A 23751-nucleotide genomic window follows, 5' to 3' on the forward strand; every position below is an offset into this window, starting at 1 on the left:
AGAGAGAGAGAGAGAGAGAGAGAGAGAGAGAAAAGAAGGAGGAAGCGGAGAGAGAAGACCCAGATCCTGAGCAGGGAAAATAATAATAATAACGCCCGCTTCTTCATTGGCTCATTTATCGACGCTGTGTTTTAATAACAAACAAACAAAAAGCGAGAAACTCCACTCCAGCCCCACCCCTAGTCTCTCTCCACCCCCCCCACCCACCCATACAAAAAAATTGGTTCTGCAATTTCCTCGTGGCATTATGGGATGAAATAAGATGTAGACAGAGAACAGCGAGAGGAGAACGCTACGTCGCTGTGGGCCGAGGCTCTGCGGCAGCCAATGGAGGCGCAGCGTGGCTGAGCTACTGCAAGGGGAGGGGCGCCTATTTCAGCCCAGGGGGGGCCAGGGCAGGCAGCCAGAGGAGGCTCGCGGGGGGAAGAGAGCGGAGGGCGCCGGCGCTGCTGCTGCTGCGCTGAGTAAGCGAGCGACGCTCCAACCACCTTCGCCGACAGCAGCATCGGACGCTTCGCTGGTGCTTTCACCCTTTTTTCTTTTTGCAAAGGGGGCAGGAACGCGCATTGGAGCCCGGGCGTCGGGAGGCTATAGAAAGCCTTTGCAGCGTTGCCTTTCGACGTGCCGTGGGGGGAAAGAGCGCGCCCTCATTTATTATTATTATTTTTTAATATATATATATATATAAATAATCGGAGGCTTTGCCTAACACTGTGAAGGTAAGCGGTTGCAAACGGGTGACTTATTCATTCGTTTTATTTGCTTTTTTCCCCATTGCAGAATTGGATGGGGCGGAGGGGTTGATGGGGGGGGGGGCGCTCAAATAGTTGCGCGAGCAGCGAGGGGTTCTGGCCATTGGAAGTGATGGGGATGCTTGATTTTGGCCGCCCCTCCTTCCTCCCTTCTTATTTTTCATTTTTTCCCCCTGTTTTAGTCCACGCCCCTTAGGCTCCTGCGCCTAGTGCAATCTCATGCATGCCTACTCGGAAGTAAACCCCCTTGAGTTCAGAAAGCCCCAGTGGGACTTTTATATATTTTTTTACACAATTATTCAAAGGTAAGGGTGCAGAGGATTGCAACCCAGGCTGCTCCCCCCCCCCCAATCCACTCTCCCCCCAAAGCGGGCAGAGCTGCTGGGTATTGAGTGTACAATCTACCTTCCTTTGTACCAAACTTGGCAGACGCGGTTTCTGTGGATCTACCTCTTTCTGCTAACTCTGAGCTATACCCTCCCAATATATATATATATATATATATATATATATATATATATATATAGTGTGTCTGTGTATGCAAACTGTCCATCCGCTTGGCTTTCTTGCTCACCTCTGCAGTAGTTGTGCGAGTGTTGATTGGGATGCAGCTGGTATTATAACATTTCATTCTGGAATCAAGTAGCCAGTTCTTTCTCTCTCCCCCCCCCCCCCAATATATTGATTTTTAAAATCGGATAAATTAAATATTAATACTATGCCCCCCCTCCCAAAAAAAACCCCAAGGTCAAGCCTGAAATCAGACTGGAGACTTTTGGGAGTGCTGGTGAAAAAATAAGATTCCTAAAGCCTTGCTAGGAAGCCCCTTTGTGACATAGGAGCTGGAAGAAGGATTGTTTAGATCCCCATGGGGGGGGAGGGAAACCCCCCTTGCAAAGGACAGGTTCAGGTCTGTGATGGTTGCCTTTAAGGGTGGGACAAACTTAAAAAGCTGCCTTTGCTCTTCCTAGGAGGGTTGCAGCAGAGCCAATGGGATTCTGTCGGTGCTGCCCTTGGCTTCGAGGTCCAGTGACGTCCCTGTCAGGGATGGAGGGAGCCGAGATCATGGGATTGAGCATGGATCCTTCTAGAGTAGGGACTTGGAAGGCTTTAAGAAAAAAAAAAGGGAGGGGAAAAAACATTGCCGAGGCCTTTTTCTAGCTGGGGAGGCTGTTGCCACCTTTGGAACCTGCAGGTGGAGCTGAACTTGGGCACGATCCAAGGAAGATTGTATGTGTGGTGTGGCCTCTGGGGCTTACTCTACAAGCCACCCTCTCCTTGCTTCTCACCCCCCCCCCAAAAAAGAGATAGAGGCTGTATTAAAGGGAAACTCCCCATTGCAGCAGCATCATAGTAAGGGAGGATGCTCGCCGGAGGAAAGAGAATCGCCGCCTCCCAAGTGCCGTTTTATTTACTATTGTGTTTTTACGCCCCACTTTTTCTGCCAAGGACCTCGGAGTGGCACCCGCCGCTCTCTTGCTTCCTTCGCCCTCCCGCCAACCCCGCCAGGCTGCTCAGACTGGCACTATCCCTGCAAGAGTAAAAGGGACTGGGTTTTAAATGGCTGATGTTGTAAACAAGCCTTTTGTGGCATTTGTGTTTGGCTGGGCAGGTGATAACGGCGCACACACCTTCCCCACCCCCATGCATGCGTGAACATGAGTCAGGACATTGGTCCAGCATTGTTGACGCCGCCTGGCAGTGGATCTCTAGGGATCCAGGCAGAGATCCTTTCCTGGCCCTACCCAGAGATGCTGGGGATCAAACCTGCATGCTCTGTTTTTGAGCTGCATCCCTTTCTGCAACCCAGGCTTGTGGTCCTCCAATTACTGTCCTCCTTGTGACTTGGCTGTTGGGGGATCGGAGCAGAACTCCCATCACTGAGACATGAGGATGGTGTATATTGCAAGGATTCTGGGGGACGCGCCCTGGGGTAATGTGCCTGCCCACTATGAGCATAGCCAGGATTTTTGTTGGGGGGCGGGCAGGACGCCCACCCCATTGCATTCTCCTCCAAAGTTTCCCTGTCATTGCAGGGGGGGGGGGTCCTGGCCAAGGAGAAGACAGCTTCCTTTATGATAGGGCTTTTGAATAAATCCCTTCTCTCCCCTCCCAGCCCATGCCACACAAATTATTGAATTGTCCTCACTGTTCTAGAAGTGATGTCCATAGCAAGGGCAGGGGGCAGATGGTGCACAGGGACTCCCTTTGTCCTGAGTCGGTCTGTCTAGCTCAGGCACCCCCAAACTCGGCCCCCCCAGATGTTTTGGGACTACAACTCCCATCATCCCTAGCTAACAGCACCAGTGGTCAGGGATGGTGGGAATTGTAGTCCCAAAGCATCTGGAGGGCCGACTTTGGGGGTGCGTGGTCCAGCTCACTGCTGCCTGCACTGACTGGCCGATGTCTCTCCCAGCTCTACCTTAGCATTGAACATGGGACCTTCTGCAAGCACGGCAGGTGCACTAACCACTGAGCCACAGCCCTTTTCCCCGGTGCTGTTGCAAGGGGCCTGCATGCATGTATCCAATGTAAGGTCCTTTGGGGGTTCTACCCCTGCACCCCCCATATTCATGCTGTAAATATTTTGCGGAGAGACTGGCTTACCCTATTAGAAGAAACTACGTAAATGCCTTCCCTGGTTTTTGTGTTGTTGTTTTTTTAAGTTCATCTTAGCCGAGACGGGTACTGATAAGCTTGGTGTTGAGTTCAAGTGGAACTAATACGCTGCTGGAAGACGGGTGACCCCAGGACACGACTGGCTGGCGGGACGGTTTGGCCCTTCAACCTGTTCTGGCAACATCCCTGGCTCTGCAGCAAGTGTTCCCCTGAGGACGGTGCTTTGAATTTCTTACAGGCCGGACTTTTAGAGGAGAGGGTAAAGCGACAGCATTGCCATGCGCAGGTCCCAGGTGCAGTAGTAGGCTATATGGACTGCGTTGTTTGATTCAGTATATAATGCAGCTTCCTCAATGGAGGAAAATAAAAACGAATTAACTTGCTGGGGGGAAGTGTGCACTTTGGGACCCCAGTGGAGGGGGGGGGGCTAATCTCTTTGCTTCCCTCGGTGCCCCTCGATCTTTCAAAATCGAGTTGGTTTTCATTTGGGCTTCTGTTTCCAAGAGCATGGTGGGACACCATCGGCCTCGCCTTGGATGCTGTTCCTAAACTTCCAGGGTGCTTTCCGCTCCTCCTGCAGGGAAGGCCTCTCTTTACCTCACCTGTGAAATGGGAGCAAGTGGAAGCCGAAGAACGTGGCTGCTGGGTTGAATCAATTCCCTGCATCGGTGCCAAGAGGCCTTGCAGGCTAGCAATGACAGGCTGGCTCTTCTGTCTAGGACAGGTGAGGGGAACCTGTGGCCCCGCAGATGTTGCTGACATGCTTCGCCCCATCAGCCAGGCTTGCTGGGGCTGATGGGAGTTGTAGTTCATCAACATCTGGAGGGCCACTGGTTCCTTGCGGCTGGTTTAGGACTGTAGCAAACCCCATATCCTTTCAAAGTTTTTTTTGTGTGTGCAAAGTGGGAGTCTTCCTCTTGTTACAGTTCCAGTAAATGTAGCAGCTCCTTCATGGTAAATGCAATAATGTTGTTTTTTAGGCAGAGAGGGATGCACAGGGTAGTCTTCAAACTGGTGGGCAGGGAGGATAACAAAGGTTTGGATAATTGTAACCTTGGCCATGGCTATTATGTAACGGGTTCCGGGTTCCTTCCTCGCTCTTGGATAGCGATGTTTTAACGGCTGCAACAAAGCTATTCCTTCTGTCCCTTTTGAGGTCCTGCCAAGAGACGGGAATCACTCTCAGCATGCAGTCTCAGTGCTTCCAGACGGAAAAACTCTTCCTCTTCTTCTTCTTCTTTTTTTTAAGTAATTGTTCATTTGTGGCAGTTATACCCCAGACTTAATGCGCAAAAAAAAGAAAAAGGCTTTATGGAGCAGCTTGCAGAAATCTGTATTAAGACAGCCCCTGCCCTCAGGCTTACAACAGAAAAGTCATGACACACGAGGGAAAAGAATGGGGAGGGAGGAGGGGAAAGCAAGCTCAAGCACATGTTCTTAGTAGTGGTTGGCCTATAAGGAAGCTGGCTTGCTTGCCTTAGTTGCCAGTGGGTGGTGCAGCGTGTAAAAAGCTGGATAAGCTGCTGACAATATAGTTGAAAATTTTCCCAGTAGCTCTTTCATAGAAGGACTGTGTATGTGTGCAGGGGTGGGGTCAGTTAATCAGCTTGCTGTTCACACCCTTTGTTTCTTGAGTATCATCTTGCTGGCTGATTGCCCCAGCCACATCTCTGCCACGAATGCAGGGAGCTGCTTTATATCAGGTTAAGACCACTTGTCCATCGACCTCAGTGTTGTCTGCTCTGGCTGGCAGCAGCTACCTGATCCTCCGCCTAATGGGAGATGTCGTGGCCCAGGTGCACACCCAGCTTTGGGTGCTCTTCTGCTGAGCTGGGCCCCCTTCCCAAATCTTTGAATTTGGTAGTTACGGTTATTTCGAGAGCAAAGGGTGGGGAATTTTTTTACCCTTTTACAGGACCTTCCAGAGGCCACATGGCAGTGGTGGGCGGGGCTGGAGGAAAAGTGGGTGGGGCCAAGCATATAAATGTTGACTTTGTAGTTTGTACATCAGGGCTGGTTTCTACACACGCGCGCGCACACACCTGTTCTCCATTCATGCAGGCAAGAGGAAGCATCAGAGTTCCAGGGCACATTCCAACCTGCTGTTCTTCACTCCTGTTCAAGAGATTCCTGCAAACTGTGGTTCTGGGAAGGCTCAGGGCTTCTTGTTAACACCACCCTGCCTTCCACTTTGCAACCATTCTGGCATTAACACTGCAGGGGGCTGGGGAACGCTTATGATTCTGGGTGGATAAGGTTTGGTACTGTATTTGCAAAGTCAGTTGAACTCCTCCTGCAGGCAGGGGAATCTGGATTGGTGTCCTCTGAGTAAACTCTGGCTCGCTCATTGCTTGCTAAATGGCTGTGGATTAGAGAATCTCAGGAACTGTCATTCTGCATGGTTGCTGGGGAATGTCCTGATTGCGATGAGCTTATGCCAGAGTGAAAGCTCTTCCAAAAACCTGCTTTTGAAGAGCAGCAGAAAGACCCGCTAGTCAGTGTCCTGTTCTCGCAGTGACCAATGGGAAGCCCGTAAGCAGGGTCCCCCCTCCCCCATGGATCCCCCTACACCTGGTATTCTCACCTGGTCTTCTGCCTCTGACAGTAGAGCTAGAATTTACCTACGGCTACCAGCCAAAACGGCTATCTATTTGCTTATGCTAAGTGGAACTAGTTGCCTGTGACCAAGGCACAGAGGCTGTTGAAACTTGCACATGTTGTGTGGCACAAATTAACAGGCTGTGGATCGGCAGGCGGGCAGCGTGTCAATCGTGTGGACTAGTAACTTAGGTTTAAAAGTCTGGCTTAACTGTCACGGCTTCTACTCTCTGTCATGGGAATTAACTGTTGGGCGGTTTCTAATGTTCCTAAAAGATGTCAGTTGGGAAGGGGTGTGAGTGACGTGATTGAGCAGCCTTTATAAAACAACCACAACCACAGCCCTGGTTATTAAATTGGTCATGTGGACATGGCCACAGAGACAGACCTCGCTTCTTCTTCCTTGTAGCGTTTGCATCTGTGGCTCAACCCTTTCGCGGCTCTGCATTGTTTGTGGTTAAGGCAGCTGAGTAGAGAGACTCTCCACCCACCCCAGTGAAAGTCTGTGGGTGATTGGCTATGTAAACTGCCATTTATGAAGCTCATGTATGGCCAAGTTATTTCAGTGGGTGGTGGCTGCATGCATTAGTGTGGGCATTGAAAGCTTTGGGAACTGCAGCTCTTGGGATCTGTTGGTGGAGGCTTGCAAGAAAATGCTGACCTTCAGCCTTTGAATGTTGGCTAGGGAGGGTTAAGGGTCCTGTTTATTCCGTGCCAGTGTGGGGTGTGGTCTGCAATGGGTGGGGAACCTTTTGGCTCCCTGGGCCAGATTCTTTTGGGATCGGCCTTGCTGGCCAAGTTTGACAGGCGGGCAGAGTTGCCAGCCTGCCAATTACCTGGCGTCAGATGCAAAGTTCTTTGAAGCTGGGGTTTCAAAGCACCTTGCAAGGAGCTGCTAGAACCAGAGGTCCCTTCATTTTAGCAGGGGGTTCCATACAAACTCCTTGAATCGGGAAGACCTTTGCATGGAATCCTGAAGAACTGAGCAGGATTTAACTCCCCGGGCATCTGCTGGTGAGCAGGAAGTTAAATCCTGTTTGCTTTGTCTGCCCATGCCTGTTCCCTGCTGAGTGTGCAGCCAATGCAGGATTTAACTCATGAGATGGGTGGGCAGTTGTGGCCTTGAGGAGCTTACAAATCTAGCATTGCCCATAAGAGATGGAAATGGAGGTGAGAGCCAAAAATGGAAAAGTCTATATACGTTTCTGTTACATGTACTTATAGCTCAGTGATAGTGGAGTAATGGAGATGGGGGGTTTTGATACGAGAGAGAGATATATGAAGGGAAGAGATGGCATTGTTCTGATTTGTTGTCCTCAGAACAGTACCAAGCAGAGTTTAAGGTGCTCCATATGCACACGACCCTATAGGCCTTGGGATCAGGAGGCCTTAAAAACTGTCTCACCCCTTGTATACTCAGCTGATCACTGTGCTCTGAAGGAGAGAATGTCTCTTGCAGAGACCGTTTGAACAGAAGGTCTGTTCTGCACAGAGCAGGAATTGGACCTTTAGGGTGGATTCCGCTACCCTTTGGGATTCCATCTTGTTGTGTATCAGACGGGCGCCATCTCTGTTGTTATCTTTGGTGCCTGCTGGTCCCTCTTCCTCTTTCAAAGAGCCTTCTAAATGGAGATTTTTGTCCCAGGTACATGTTTTGGATATTTAAATGGTGTTCACACATGCGGTTTTAACTGTATGCTGGTAGGTAAGAAAGGGGTTGAATCTGCCTGCTTGAGGGAGGCCAGGACGGGGAATCTGAGGCCCTCTCAATAATCCCCAACCAGTATGGCCAGAATTGGTCAGGGAGGGTGGGAACTGGCAACATATGGTAGTCCCACCTGCAGAGGTTAGATCCTTCACCAGGTTCCCCAAACTCGCACCCTCAAGGAGGTATATGTGGTTCTCCCCCTCCCCATTTTATCCTTTCAATGACCTTGGAGGTAGTTTAGGCTGATGGCCCAAGGTCACCCAGTGACTTGCTTGACTGGGTGAGGATTTGAACGTCCTGGTCTCCCAGGTTTTATTTGAACACTCTTTAACCACTGCACCATACTGCCTGTCATCCCTGGCTATCTGCCATCCTGGCTGGTGGGAGTCCCAGTGACATCTAGAGGACATCAGGTTGGGGAACTCTTCCTATTTTTATAAAAGAGGCCCAGTGTGGCAGTACAAATCTGCATTAAAACGTCAAGGATTTCAGCCGTGGTGTCCGGTTCAAAAAAGATGCAGAACAGGGGCTTGCTGAACCGTTGCATCTGAGGCTGCCAGTGGACTGTTGCCTTCTCGTTTTCCTTTTCTCCCTACCTGGTAAAGCCGGATCTTGATTGCACTAATGTCCCATCTGCACTATACGTTTAAAGCAGTATCATACCACTTTAAACAGTTGCAGCTTCCCCCAAAGAATCCTGGGAACTGTTGCTTGGTTCAGGGTCCTGGGAGTTGTGAAGAGTTTCCCTCACAGAGCTGCACTTCCCCGTCATTCTTCCCAAGGGATTCTGGGAATTCTAGCTCTGGGAATAGGAATTTTTTGGGGGGAAGCCACGACTGTTTAAGGTGGTAGGATACTGTTTTAAATGTACAGTTCCGTTGGGACCTAGCTCTCTAGAAGGGTCTGATAGAAGGGAACAGCTTATTCACCCCCTCCGGGCATATTTTGGACATGTTAGCCCTTCCTTGCCACCTGAAACAGCTTTACAACTTGACGTCTGCTGACCGGGTGCACTGGGCCCGATTCTGAGGCCCTATCCAAAAGCATCTTAGGCCCATAGGAAGCAGCCTTAATAGTGAGTCATAGCATTGGTCCTGTCTTGTTCACTATTGTCTAAAAACCAGGCACCCCAAACCTCTGCCCTCCAGATGTTTTGGGACTACAATTCCCATCATCCCTGACCACTGGTCCTGTTAGCTAGGGATGATGGGAGTTGTAGTCCAAAAACATATGGAGGGCCGAGTTTGGGGATGCCTGGTCAAAACTGACTGGCAGTGACTCTCCAGGGTTTGGGGCAGGGAATCTTTCCAAGTCCCACCTGGAGAGGCCAGGGATTGGACCTGAGACCTTCTGCATCATTGGCCTGAAATCTTGCTGGTCTGGCAATTACAGAGCATGTGGGTTCAGCATAAGGTGGTACAGGTCTGACTCCGTGGTTGTAGGTTTGCTGGCTAGGTAGAAATAGTAGTTTTGCAAGCAACAGCCTGACTTAACCAGATCAAGAGTTAAGGTGCCTGCAGCCCTCTAGATACTGCTGGACTACAACTCTGGCCATCCCTGACCACTGGCCATGCTAGCTGGGGCTGATGGGAGTTGTAGTCTTAGCAACACCAGGTACCCTATCCTTGCTATAGAGTGAACAATACAGTGGTACCTCGGGTTAAGTACTCAATTCATTCCGGAGGTCCGTTCTTAACCTGAAACTGTTCTTAACCTGAAGCACCACTTTAGCTAATGGGGCCTCCTGCTGCTGCCGGAGCCCGATTTCTGTTCTCATCCTGAAGCAAAGTTATTAACCTGAAGCACTATTTCTGGGTTAGCGGAGTGTGTAACCTGAAGCGTATGAACCTGAAGCCTATGTAACCCGAGTTAACCACTGCAGATGATTTCTCCAAGAACTCTAGCATCTACTAATGGCAGTGGAAGTGAGAGCAGTGGAGGTGTGTTTGCAGTGTTCAGTCCTTGCGTTGAGAGTGCATTTGCGTGGAAGCCCAGTGCTGATAGATCAGGCCTCCACAAAATGCAACACACCAAACTGCCCCTTTCCCCAGTCACAAAGGGAGGGCCACTTGCTTAAAAACACACATTTTCTCAATCAGGTTGGACTGAAACAGATGGAGGGAGGGTCGCTGGCACACCAGAATAAATGGCTGCCGATCAAGCAAACAAGCTATCCCACTGCTTTTACAGTGCAAGGTGTGCTTTTCTTGTGGACTAGCCCCATGCGTGAACCTGTTTTGAAAGCTGATAGAGAAGCAGCCATGGCGGCTCATTCATTGTATTGGACGCAGCACAGGTTCAGTCTGCCCCTCAACCCAGCCCTGCCTCCTTGCAAGCCGCCATTCCAAGGGGTGGCGCCGTGGCAGATCCCGTGGTGATCTGCAATGTGACTTGACCTTCCTCTCTGGCTTCCTCCCGGCAGGTCCATCATGTCTGACAGAAAGGCAGTGATCAAGAATGCGGACATGTCCGAGGACATGCAGCAAGATGCTGTCGATTGCGCCACTCAGGCCATGGAGAAGTACAACATAGAAAAGGACATAGCGGCATACATCAAAAAGGTATTGTGGCACCCGCACTTGGGAGAGAGGAAAAAGAGCCTTGATTTAAGGTTTAAGGCGCTGGTTTTAACCTTTAAAGCCCTATACGGCCTAGGACCCTCGTACCTATGGGACTGCCTCTCCTTGTATGTCCCACAGAGGACCTTACGGTCTTAAAACAAAGACGTCTTGGAGATCCCGGGCCACAGAGAGGTTAGGCTGGCCTCAACCAGAGCCAGGGCTTTTTCGGCTGTGGCTCTGATCTGGTGGAACGCTCTGCCACAAGAGACTAGGGCCCTGCGGGACTTGACATCTTTCCGCAGGGACTGCAAGACAGAGCTGTTCCACCAGGCCTTTGGCCAGGGCACAGCCTGACTCCCTCCTTTGGCAATCTTCACAGAACTCTAGCCCAGTGGTTGCCATCAATTTGATTTGAATTAATTTTATAATGAAATGATTTGAGAATGTTGTATTATTTTATTGTTGTTAGCCGCTCTGAGCCCGGCTTCGGCTGGGGAGGGCGGGATATAAATAAAAATTTATTATTATTATTTATTATGGATTGGGTCATCTCAGGGTTTCATCAGTCGCATTCTGCCATGACAAGACAGAATCTCCAAGGAAGTGACTGGGGCATGTGGTCACCAGCCCTCCATTCCTGTTCTTCTTGGCCAACCCCTTTCTTGGCAGCTGGCAAGTTCTGAACCAGTGCAATGTAGGTTCGGATCCCCACTTGGTCTTGAAGCTTACTGGGCCAGTTGCTGCCTCTCTCAGCTGAACCTACATTAATTGGCTGTTGTGGGGATTGAATGAGGAGGGGGAGAAACATCTGCCACCTTGAGCTCTTTGGAGCGAAGGTAGGATGCAAATGCAGTAGAATAATAAATATGGTGGTACCTCGGTTTACGAACTTAACCCGTTCTGGAAGTCTGTTCTTAAACCGAAACCTTTCTTAAACCGAGGCGCATTTTCCCTAATGAAGCCTCCTGCCGCCAGTGCCCTTCCACCATTCGACTTCTGTTCCTAGACTGAGGTAAAGTTCGCAAACCAGGACACTACTTCCGGTTTTGCGGAGTCCGTAAACCAAATAGGGGCTGTTCTTAAACCAAGGTACCGCTGTAAAAATAAATCATGCTATTTTTTAATTTATACCCCGCCCATCTGGCTGGGTTGCCTCAGCCACTCTGGGCGGCTTCCAGCACATATAAAAATAATAAAACATCAAACATTAATAGTAACAATCTGATCCAGTAAGATTAAGATAAAACATATTATGTACTTACAGAGCTTATTCTGTTACCAACTTTTACCCTGCATGTTTTAGAAGGAATTGAATTGATAAAGCACGACTGTCGGCTACTATCCTTGATGGATTTGTATAATCCCATTTTCATTTGCTTCCAAATTATTTATTATTACAATTAATTAAATTTGTAGGCTGCCTTTTGCCTGTAGATCTCAGGGTGGTTCACAATGTAAAAAAACACAAAATACATATTTAAAATAAGAACGGAAACAAACCAGTAACGCCCCCCCCCCTTATTTCTTGGCTACCTCCCTGCTGGGAAACAATGTTCAAAGCATCTTAGAATCATAGAATTGTAGAGTTTGAAGGGACCTCAAGGGTCATCTGATTCAACCCCCTGCAATGCAGGAAACGTGGGGCTCAAACCCATGACCCGGAGATAAAGAGCTTGCAAGACCTCTTTAAAATAAAGCTCTTGACTGGGTACATGTGCTAATGGATTTCATGGGGCTGGCTTGGCTCTCTGCCTGTCACAGAACAGCCAGGCAAGGGTGTGGCAAAAGTCAAGGCTGCCTTTTTATTTCAGCGTACAGTATTAATATTTATATACGGCTTAATATGCAGAATCAGTCAGCAATTCACATAAAGCACCAGTAAGTTCATCTCCCCGCCCTACCACAAGCCAGAAATACACAGAAACCCATGGAAACAAAATCCATGAATAAGAAAATACAGTAAAATGGTAAATAGTAAAACTACACTGCAATGTCTCCCGTAAGCAGGGGGAAACCTGCCTTTAAAAATAGGCATTCAGGAGGCCTGTGACACTTTACACTGCTTCTGCCTTGATAAAAATGTTCTGTTCTAGATAGTATCTCTCCACTGTCAGAGGAAGGAGGCCTCTGAATGCCAGTTTTTGGGAATCAGTTATTTTGGAAGAGTTACTGCTACTCTGCACTCAATATTCCTGCACCGCAGGGAGTTGATGACCCTTGCGGTCCCTTCTAACTCTACAATTCTATGAAATTAATTATAACCGAAAGGCTTTGTTCTTCGCATTTATATCCCACCTATTTCTCCAAGGAACTCAAGGTGGCGTATGTGGTTTTCACCTTCCTCATATAATCCCCACAACAGCCCTGTGAGGCAGGTTAGGCTGAGAGTTGGTGACTGGCCCAAGGTCACCCACTGAGCTTCATGGCTGAGTGGGGATTTGAACCCTGCTCTCCAAGGTCCTGCCTCCATGGCTTTCGGCCCTGATTGGAAGCGACCTTATACTGACCCATTGGTCCATCTAACTCAGTATTGTCTACGCTGACTGGCAGCGGGGTTTTGTACAGGCAATCTACCCCAACACTACCTGGGGATTGAACCTGGGACCTTCTGTGGCTGGTGCTATATCTTTAGAAGATACTGACTGACAAAGCCACGCACTGCTTGGGGATGAGTTGCCTAACTCTGTTCTGCGCAACACTGCAAAGCATTATGGGAGGCACCTCTTCATTGTAGCTGTTAGGCCTATCAATATGTCTCAAGCTGGCCTCCGGGTGGGTTGGACTCCAGGACTGTATTGATCCATCTTTTCCCTGCCCCCAAGCTGAAGGAAACAATGCAGGGGTTGCCCAGGAGCAGGATTGTGTGAGGATGGGCCTAGCGCCAGTGCTTGGCCAAGACAGGCTCTGGCTGAGGGCCTCTGGACTCCGAAACACACTTCCCAATTCCTCTATTGTAATCTCCTTGGGGCACAGATCTGCCTCCTTTTGATGCTGTTGCATTTCAATAACTTCCTCTCTCTCCCCCCTTCTCTCTCTCTCTCCCCCTCCCCATTCAGGAATTTGACAAGAAATACAACCCCACTTGGCATTGCATCGTGGGCAGGAATTTCGGCAGCTACGTAACGCACGAGACGAAGCATTTCATTTATTTCTATTTGGGCCAGGTTGCAATTCTCCTCTTCAAGTCGGGCTAGGAGGCAGGCAGACGGCAGTGGAGGGGGGGACGCGATGACGGCGGGCGAGGAACATGGACTGTAGTGCACTGAAGGCGGGGGCCCAGGAACCCTTCAACCATGGTTGCGCCGCTGCATGGACTGTAAACTATATTTAATGTGTATATGTTGCAGTAAAAACACCACCTAAAATTCTGTTCGTTTTGTTTTTGTTTTTGGTTGCCTGGGAGAAGTAAGGCAGCAGCATCTTTTTCATGTTCCTTGTTTTCGGTTTCTGCTCTTTTTCTTTTTCTTTTTAATTTTCTTTTGCACTAGGAGAACTGTAAAAAAAATAAAATTAAAAATGCTTCAACAAATGGCCTTTAAGCAGGAAGGAGAAATGAAATAAAAAGAGAATCTCTAAAATTCCATTAAAGAAATCCTTTGGTTTTTAAATTCCTTTTGAAAGGTTCAGAAGCTGGTTGTAAGCAGACCCCCAAAAATGGCAATTAAGGGTCAGAATCTGGCTTGAAATGAGGTACTCAATGTTTTCTTTTTAAAAAAATCCAGCCAGCTTTTCTGTCCCCAAAGAGTGCATTGTTCTCCTTGTTAAGTTGCCTTGGCTGTAAAAGGGGAAAAAAGGTGGTCTTCTTTGTTTCTTCTTGATGCAAAACCGTCTCTCAAACATGCCTAATATTTGACAGTAAAAATGGGTGGCACCTGGTATTTAGCTGTAAAATGGAATTTTAAGTGCCGTATTTCCGAAGTGGGTTATCTTGGTCCGAAATACATTATTGCACCCCCACCCCCCCAGAAAGCCATTTTGAAGGGAGCTGCCTCATATTTTTGTGCTGGAGTATTGGCTGGGCACGTGGCCCAGCCGTGTGTCTTCATGATGCAAGAAAACTGTGACCAGGCTTCTCCTCATCCCAGTTTGAGTCAGCCTTGCCTTATTTGCCACTTCGCTTCCAGTCACTTGTTTGTGTGGGAAGATCCTGTTCCAAATCGGTGGCTCCGTGTTGGCTGTGCTTGTAGTCTGCCTCTGCTTTTACTTGGAGATACTCAATCTCCACATAACTCCCAACATGGTGGCTGGTGTACAGAAGCCCTTTCCTGATCGTTTTGTGTCTCCCTCACCCCACCTTCTCAACAGTTAGCTGCCTTTTGAGAAGCAGATTGTATGATTTCAGTTCTATAGCAAAGGTGTCCAGTTGCTCCAGTTGCTCCCTTCTCTGTTTTTCTTTTGCAAGATCATTCCTTGGAAGTGCTTTAGCTGAAACACCTAGTTGCTTTTGCAGTTAAGAAGTCTACAAATTAGGTGGGGAAGGAACCACTCTGACCTCCCCACTCCTCAAAAATCACCTAAGGAGTTGGAACTGACTCCAGAGCTTAGATCATAAGGAGATGGGGATTCATCTGTGCTTGTATAACCTGGGATTTGGCGGGAAGGAAAGCATGTCAATAACTTTTTCTCCCTTTTGGCTGTGAAAAAATAAACAAGGGTGACCCAGACTGTCTCTGAAAAACACGTTTGTGGTGTCTGTGCGACAATCCAAAGTATGCCTAAAAGTATCATGCAGAGTTTTGTTAGAATCAGCTTGTTAACACCCCTTTCCTCCCAAAAAACACACACGACAGGAGGTGGATGTAGCTCTTGAATTTGATTATGTGTCTCCCATCTAAAGATAACAGGGGGCAGAAGAGGAACTGCCTTGTGTTAGAGTGAGGTGCTTCAATGGTCATGCTCACACAGAAAAATTGCTCTCCAGAAAAGGAAGTTTGCCACTGTCCCTGCCAGCATGAATCTTAACTTGAGAATATGTTGATACTTCATGGAGTGAAGAAAAAAAAGTTTCCTTCCTAAGTGCAGTTGCTTGAAATTAAACATTTCTTTTTCAAAAACATTAAAACACACCGAGAGAGCAGGAATTGGCACATTTAAGAACAGTGTCCAGTTTGTTTTAATACTTGAGGCTGATGAGAGGCTAGAGTGCAAGGGATTGTGGGATGCGTTTTGCACCTTACCCTGGCGTTCTCCAAGGGTAAAATGGGGCTGTGGGGGAGATAGATATTCAGACATGTAGACTGCAGACACACCAGGCATTTAAAGTGAATCCTTGGAGCTGTAGTTGGGAGTGCTAGGAATTGTAGGGGTAAACTACAGTTCCCAGGATTTGGGGGTGAAAAATATGTTCTTAAGGGACACGGGTGGCGCTGTGGGTTAAACCACAGAGCCTAGGACTTGCTGATCAGAAGGTCGGTGGTTCGAATCCCTGTGACGGGGTGAGCTCCCGTTGCTCGGCCCCTGCTCCTGCCAACCTAGCAGTTTGAAAGCACGTCAAAGTGCAAGTAGATAAATAGGTACCGCTCCGGCGGGAAGGTAAACGGCATTTCCGTGCACTGCTCTGGTTCGCCAGAAGCGGCTTAGTCATGCTGGCCACATGACCCGGAAGCTGTACGCCGGCTCCCTCAGCCAATAAAGTGAGATGAGCGCTGCAACCCCAGAGTCTGCCACGACTGGACCTAATGGTCGGGGTCCCTTTACCTTTACCTAAGATATGTTCTTAACTTAGAGTGTGTACATGGTCAACACTGTCTAATTTCTATGCAGAGTGCAACTTGAGTTACTTTTGAGGGACGGGGTATTATAACTCACTCACACCCCAACTTTCCTCTAAGGAACTCAAGGTGGTATAAATGGCTCTCTCCCTCCCCATTTTATTCTCACAACAACCCCGTGGAGCAGGTAAGGCTGAGGGGCTTGTTGCGAGTGGTCCAAGGTCACCCAGTGAGTTTCACGGCTCGGCAGGGATTTGAGCCCTGGCCTCCAGCACTCTTAACCACTACCAAACACTGTCTCCTGAGGGAGATCTCAGCCTTCGGAAACCCCTGTGTGCTTCTAGAGGAGCACTGTTGTTGACCATTTGCACAAGTTCAGAACCTGTTCCTGAAAGGCAGCAGAGAAGTCATTTAAGGATAAAAGTGCTTTTCTTCTGAATGGGATATCTTGGGGTGAGATGGCTTGGTACTGCACCTGCTGTTAGCAAAACTAGTCCTCGTGGCAATAGAAATATTCAGAATAAACTATATTAAACCAAGTTTGTGGCTGGGTTCCCTTCCCTTCCTAAATGCTTCTACAAAAGAAGGCACATCTCAATGGGAAGAGGAGATGCTGTAGAGACCCCGGGATGCAGTAGCATTTAGGAAGCTAAATGGGTTCTGGATGGTTTTCATTCACACTCCAGGTAGAGAATTACAGGTTGGAAAAGCATTCCGTTTTTTAAAAATTATTTTGACCAACGTGAGGAGAGGCTGTTTGAAGTGTGATATGCAATTACATGCAGATTTACACAACACATGCTTCAGAATTCATTTTTTTCAGGCTGCAGAATTTGGGGTCTGTGTGTGGCAGAACTTTTTAATGTGTTTCAGCCAAGCAATAAAATCAAAGGTAGTTCACCTTCCCTTTTACCACCAAGGGGCACAAATCAAATAAATATTTAAATGAGGGGTTTAACAGGCCTCAGCAGTTCTAATACAAGGAGGACCCTGCAAATTATAGAGGGGGGGGGAGTACCGGTACCCAAACTGTTGCACCAAAAGGTTGCCTCTTACATACCATCATTCAGGGTTATGCAACCAGGCTAAAATATGAAGGTGTTTTATTTAAGGGGGGGAAATCAGGCGTCCTGGAGTCTGCTTTCCATATGAAACTCAGCATTGATTTTTGAAGTATTTTGTTTGATATGGAGAGTCTGCAACGATAATGAGGCAAGTCGAGTCCACAACACCCTGGGCTACTTTAACACTCCAATTGGGGGCAAGGGCCGTAGGTGGCTACTAGCCACAATGGGTAAGGCAGTCTCAGGTGGGAAGAGCTGGTGTTGAGCTCAGGTGTTGCTTGCGAGCCTCTCGTTGAGGCATTTGATTGGTCACTGTGAGTGAAGAGGATGCTACATGGGCCTTTGGGCATCATCCAGCAGACAGGCTTTTCCCCTTGCTCAAAGTCTGTTCCTCAGTAATGGTGGTCAATCGATAATCGAAGAGATACACCACCTCCAGGAGGCAGCTTGCCTGCAACTCCTACCAATTTGTGTGGCTGTAGGGGAGACTGCTGTTTTGAAACTGACATATGTCAGTTTATGGGGTAAAGGCTAGGGCAGCCTGCCACAAATACTGAGCAGGTGTTCTTCGCCAATCACCCCACAATCCTTCGCCACTGAGCTGGTGCAGAAAGGATTTGCAGAAGTCAAAAAGCCTGGAAAACATTGGCTGTAGCTGAATCAGAAAGACCTACTACCTTACCTGGTTGTTTTGAGGTGGTTTAGTTCTCGTTTTGTGAACCCCCTGTGTTCTTCAGGTGAAGGGTGGTGTACAAATTTAGTAAATAAATAAAAATAAGAATAATAAAAATGGGGAGGAGAGACATGTATACTCGCTTGAGCGCCTTGGAGGAATGGTGAGATACAAAGGCAGTAATAATGAAAATACTTTAGCTGAATCGGGTATCTTCAAATATCTGAAGGGCTGTCACATGGATGATGGAGCAAGCCAGTGGATTCAAATGGTGAGAAAGCAGATTCCGACAAAACATTAGGAAGAACTTTCTGATGGTAAGCGCTGTTTAACAGGGGGAGGAACTGCCTTGGAAAGTGGTGGGATCTCTCCTTCATTGGAGATTTTAAAACAGGGATTGGGGGGTCATCTGTCGGGAATTCCTTAGCTATGATTCCTGCATTGCAGAGGGTTGGACTAAATGATCCTTGGGATCCCTTCCAACTCTGCAATTCAATGGGTATATGTTAAGTTGTGGGTGAAAATATCAGACGACACAGCGATTCTTCCAAAGCAGCTCTTTATTTGTAAGCTGGAACAGAACTGAACTGAAGAGCTTGGTCAGCCTGCTTATATAGAGCTACAGAACAACATAACTGTAGCAACTTTCTAAAACTATTCAATCACTGAACGTCACTTTCGATCCTTCATTTGCATCTACAGTATCCCCCTGCTGGCCCAGGGTGAGAACTTCAGTATATGATTCTGTGAATTGGAAAGCATCTTATTACTGCTAATAATAATGTTAATATATATTATTGTTAAATATTAAACAACAGTGAGTTGGACATAGCATGGGATAATCACGCACAATGACACGGAGAGCACACCTGGATGATGCCCAGAGAGTTGTCAGTTAACCTGTGTCTGGCCTATGCTACTTTAGTTCACAAGGCTGAATCCTCCTCCAAATAACAATATTCCCTTCATGTAAAGAACTAGCCTCTCGGCTGCACTGAGAGCTGTCCTGTACTACCAGGTCAGGCTATTTATCCCTCTAGTCCAGCATTGCCAACTCTGCTGGTGGCTCTCAAGGTGGCTCCTCAAGGGAGGAGTCTTTGCCATCGCCTTCTACATCAGGTGTGAGGAATCTGTGGCCCTCCAAACGCTGCTGAACTACAACTCCTATCTTCCATGGTCATCCTGGTGTGGTTGATGGGAGTTTGCCAACAGGAGGACCAAAGGCTCCTCACAGTTGATCTATTACCAAATCCTTTCAACACAGGTGTGGGGAACCTCTGGTCCCCAGACGTTGTTGAATGACAGCTGCCACCAGGCCCAGCAAGCCTAGCCACTGGCTGGGGGACAATGGGAGTAGTAGTTCAGCAAGATCTGGAAGACCAAAGGTTCCTCAGGCCCGCTTTAATACGAGAGATGCTAGGGGTTGATCCTGGGCCCTTCTGCATGCCAAGCACCTCCTCTGCCTTTGGGCCAGGCCTCCCCACCTCACAAAAGAAATTTCTGCTAATATTTTGGAAGTTTGCATCAACCAATGCAAGATTAAATCAATAACGGAATGAGTTCCTCTACTGAAGTAGATAAATGATACAAGCAGAAAATAGAACGTTGCCAAATAACAAGACTGCCACCCACATTCAAAGCACATGACTTTCCTCAAAGCATCCTGGGATTTGCAGTTTATCCCCTCTAGAGTTGCAGTTCCCAGAATCCTTAGCGAATGACAATTCCCATGATTCTTTCGGGTTGCGGGGTGGGAGTTGCATGCCTGGAATGCATGCTGCATTTGCCACCACCTATGTGGCATCAATAAGGGTGGTGCTGTGGTCTAAACTACAGAGCCTAGGGCTTGCTGATCAGAAGGTCAGCGGTTCGAATCCCCATGACGGGGTGAGCTTCCATTGCTCAGTCCCTGCTCCTGCCAACCTAGCAGTTTGAAAGCACGCCAGTGCAAGTAGATAAATAGGTACCACTCCGGCGGGAAGGTAAATGGCGTTTCCGGGCGCTGCTCTGGTTCGCCAGAAGTGGTTTAGTCATGCTGGTCACATGACCCGGAAAAACTGTCTGAGGGCAAACGCCGGCTCTCTCAGCCAGTAAAGCGAGATAAGCGCTGAAACCCCAGAGTCGTCCACGACTGGACTTAACGGTCAGGGGTCCCTTTACCTTATGTGGCATCAATGCAGAATAGGGCGGGGAAAGGATGTGTAGAATTGTACCCAGCAACCTGCTGCGTTCTTGACCAAATGAATATGCACTGCCAAAAGGAGAAGGAATTTTAACTCTAGCCTCTTAGACACATCCAGAATAGTCAAAAACACGGTGTATAATGATACAGGTGAAAAAAAGAGGTAGCTGCATAATGGAGTTTATGAAAGCATTATAGAAAAAAATAGGAAAATGAAGCAAAACCACAAAGTGCTTTAAAATATTCCCATTGTTAACATTACATCAGACCCAATATTAATAGAAACCAGATTAATGCTATCTCATATTATTTAATGAGTAGGGTTGCCAGGTAAAGAGCATCCCAAGAGCTTGAGATTTCAGGGCACAAACCTGAGATGTAGGGGCAAGCCCCCCTGGTGATGTTGTAGGGCCAGGCCCCAGTGATATCACCTGGGTCCATTAATTTCAATGACTCTACATTGCATAAAATTTTGCTATGTACAACTCTGTACATTTAAAACACTCTTACATCACTTTAACAGTCACAGCTCCCCCTGTGGAATCCTGGGAACTGTAGTTAGTTTGTCACAGAGCTCCCAATCTCAGCACCCTTAACCAACTGCAGTTCCCAGGATACTCTGGTGGTGAAAGCCAGGACTGTTAGAGTGGCATAAGAGTGTTTTAAATCAGGTGCCAGGAACCTTGAGCCCTCCAGGTGCTTCTGAACTGCAAGTCCCATCTTCCCTGGCCATTGGCCTCACTTGCTGAGGCTGTTGGGAGTTGTAGTTTGGCAACACCTGGAGGACCAAAGGTTTCGCATGCCTGCTTTGCATGTAAGGTGTAGATGTGCTCTCCGATTGGCAGCCTAGTCTTTCAACTAGCATGCTACACCGATCCTCTAAGGTGGGGCTCCTTCCTCAAAATTTATTGATGTTAAATCTCTGAGCATGTAGAGGATGCTTTATGTTTCTGGGGTCTGCCTATGCTTCTAAATCAGGGGTCAGCAAACTTTTTCAGCAGGGGGCCGGTCCACTGTCCCTCAGACCTTGTGGGGGGCTGGACTATATTTTGAAAAAAATATATGAACGAATTCCTATGCCCCACAAATAACCTAGAAATGCATTTTTAATAAAAGCATGCATTCTACTCATGTAAAAATACCAGGCAGGCCCCGAAAATAACCCAGAGATGCATTTTAAATAAAAGTACACATTCTACTCATGTAAAAACACGCTGATTCCTGGACCAGCCGCGGGCTGGATTTAGAAGACGATTGGGCTGGATCCGGCCCCCGGGCCTTAGTTTGCCTACTCATGTTCTAAATGGCTGCACAAGCCACCAGCTGAAGGGGGAGGGCTGGTTTTGATCTGTCAATAGTATACAATAGGGCAATTATGTTTTCCCTGTCTATTTTTAGACCCAAAGAACGAGCACCCTCTTGGCTCTTTAAATCAAGGGAGGGCAGGTTCCTGCAGAGCAAATGAGTGCAGTGTTCAGCAGGGAGAGCAGAGCTTTCAGTGATGTGGGCACACACACACACACACACAGAGAGAGAGAGAGAGAGAGAGAGAGAAAGAGAGAGACTCCTGCAGACATCTTAGAAATGTCAGTTTGATGGTGATGACTGTTGCCCGTTGTGACTGGTAAGGGAGAAGAGCCGCAGTTCGTTAAGGGTGCTGTGAACTGCCACCCTCTGAGGCCGTAGCCCTTAACAAACGATTGGTAATAGTGCTTTTCAAATGCATGGTGTGGCTGTGATTCAGGGCTCATCTGTTAGGACCTGGACCCCAGTGGTGGGCGGAGGCAATGATACTTCTGAATATGAGTTGCTGGGAATCACAAGTTGGGAGAATACTGTTGCTTTGGGGCTTCCCATATCATCTGGTTGGCCACTGTAGGGACACCTGGTTGGACCCCAGAGGACAGGATCACACTTCAAAGTGACCTTGACAGATTAGAGAACTGGGCCAAAACAAACAAGATGAATTTTAACAGGGAGAAATGTAAAGTATTGCACTTGGGCAAAAAAAATGAGAGGCACAAATACAACATGGGTACACCTGGCTTGAGAGCAGTACATGTGAAAAGGATCTAGGAGTCTTGGTTGACCACAAACTTGACATGAGCCAACAGTGTGACGCGGCAGCTAAAAAAGCCAATGCAATTCTGGGCTGCATCAATAGGAGTATAGCATCTAGATCAAGGGAAGTAATAGTGCCACTGTATTCTGCTCTGGTCAGACCTCACCTGGAGTACTGTGTCCAGTTCTGGGCACCACAGTTCAAGAAGGACACTGACAAACTGGAACGTGTCCAGAGGAGGGCAACCAAAATGGTCAAAGGCCTGGAAACGATGCCTTATGAGGAACAGCTAAGGGAGCTGGGCATGTTTAGCCTGGAGAAGAGGAGGATAAGGGGTGATATGATAGCCATGTTCAAATATATAAAAGGATGTCACACAGAGGAGGGAGAAAGGTTGTTTTCTGCTGCTCCGGAGAAGCGGACACGGAGCAATGGATCCAAACTACAAGAAAGAAGATTCCACCTAAACATTAGGAAGAACTTCCTGACAGTAAGAGCTGTTCGACAGTGGTATTTGCTGCCAAGGAGTGTGGTGGAGTCTCCTTCTTTGGAGGTCTTTAAGCAGAGGCTTGACAACCATATGTCAGGAGTGCTCTGATGATGTTTCCTGCTGGGCAGGGGGTTGGACTCGATGGCCCTTGTGGTCTCTTCCAATTCTATGATTCTATGATTCTATGATTCTATGATTCTAACCCCTATCAGCATGGCCAAGGGTTAAGGATGATGGGAGTTGTAGTCCTAATGTCTGGACTGTGCCACATTTTCCCTGCCCTTGCCATTGGTTAATGACAGTGCAATAGAATTCTACCCCTCGGCAGGATCCAGCTTGCAAATGCTCCAAATCCTGGCTGCAAAGAGAGTGCTAAGGCCAACATGAATCTGCATATGCAATAGGATAACAGAGCCTATTACAGTGGTACCTTGGGTTACATACGCTTCAGGTTGCATACGCTTCAGGTTACAGACTCTGCTAACCCAGAAATAGTACCTCAGGTTAAGAACTTTGCTTCAGGATGAGAACAGAAATTGTGCTCCGGCGGCGCGGCAGCAGCAGGAGGCCCCATTAGCTAAAGTGGTCCTTCAGGTTAAGAACAGTTTCAGGTTAAGAACGGACCTCCGGAACGAATTAAGTACTTTACCTGAGGTACCACTATTGAAACCTGTGTGCAGAGTGGCCAGCATTTAAACTAGTGAATCTCAGTTTGAAAGTAGACTTTACCTGTTGCAATCACACAACACAGGTGACTGCATGCAAGAAAATAAAGAAGTTGCTTATCAGGCACAGACTTTGGGAATCCTTCGTAATATGGTGCCCTGAGTGTGCCCAAAATTTGGTGCCCCCAAATGGATCTTCTCAATTATGGAGCTTCTCAATTTTGCACCCATCGGTTTGGCGCCCAATTCTTGGGAACCGCTCGCACCTCAGTAAATCTGGCACTGTGTTTATTGTAGGAAATACGTACTGTAGGAAAGTGTTTTTGCTCTAGTCCATAGCTGTCAACCTTCCCTTTCTTTTGCGGGAAATTCCCTTATTCCAGCGCTGTTTCCCGCTGCTATCCCAGATTGTTAGATATCCCCAGGACAGGTGAGGCTGCTGATCCCTTATTTTCAAATCTGAAAGTTGACAGCTGTGCTCTAGTCTAGAGAAGAACAAGGCAGAGAGAAGTATGAGAAGGAGGTGCAGTTTGTAAGCAGAGCACAATATGAGAACATCTGTCTAACATGGGAGAGACAGCGAGGTTAATAATAATAATAATAATAGTTTTATTATTTATACCCCCCCCCCCCAAATCTGGCTGGGTTTCACCAGGCTGAGGCTGG

The 23751-nt window shown here is 47.9% G+C and overlaps 1 protein-coding gene across 2 annotated transcripts; it reads left to right on the plus strand.

The window, feature by feature from the left end:
- Positions 1-396: 396 nt before the first annotated feature.
- Positions 397-14916, plus strand: DYNLL2 (dynein light chain LC8-type 2). 2 transcript variants are annotated; one of them, XM_081890767.1, is made up of 3 exons: positions 397-719; positions 10100-10238; positions 13295-14916. In XM_081890767.1, the coding sequence occupies exons 2-3, from the start codon at positions 10107-10109 to the stop codon at positions 13430-13432; spliced, it is 270 nt and encodes an 89-aa protein (XP_081746893.1). In that variant the 5' UTR covers positions 397-719; positions 10100-10106; the 3' UTR covers positions 13433-14916. The 2 variants fall into 2 exon arrangements, with proteins under 2 accessions (XP_081746893.1, XP_081746894.1); XM_081890768.1 differs by having other exon boundaries at positions 422-520.
- The last annotated feature ends 8835 nt before the right edge of the window (positions 14917-23751 follow it).

Source organism: Podarcis melisellensis, assembly GCF_964234715.1.
Source record: "Podarcis melisellensis genome assembly, chromosome: 15".
NCBI classification, from domain to species: Eukaryota; Metazoa; Chordata; class Lepidosauria; order Squamata; family Lacertidae; genus Podarcis; species Podarcis melisellensis.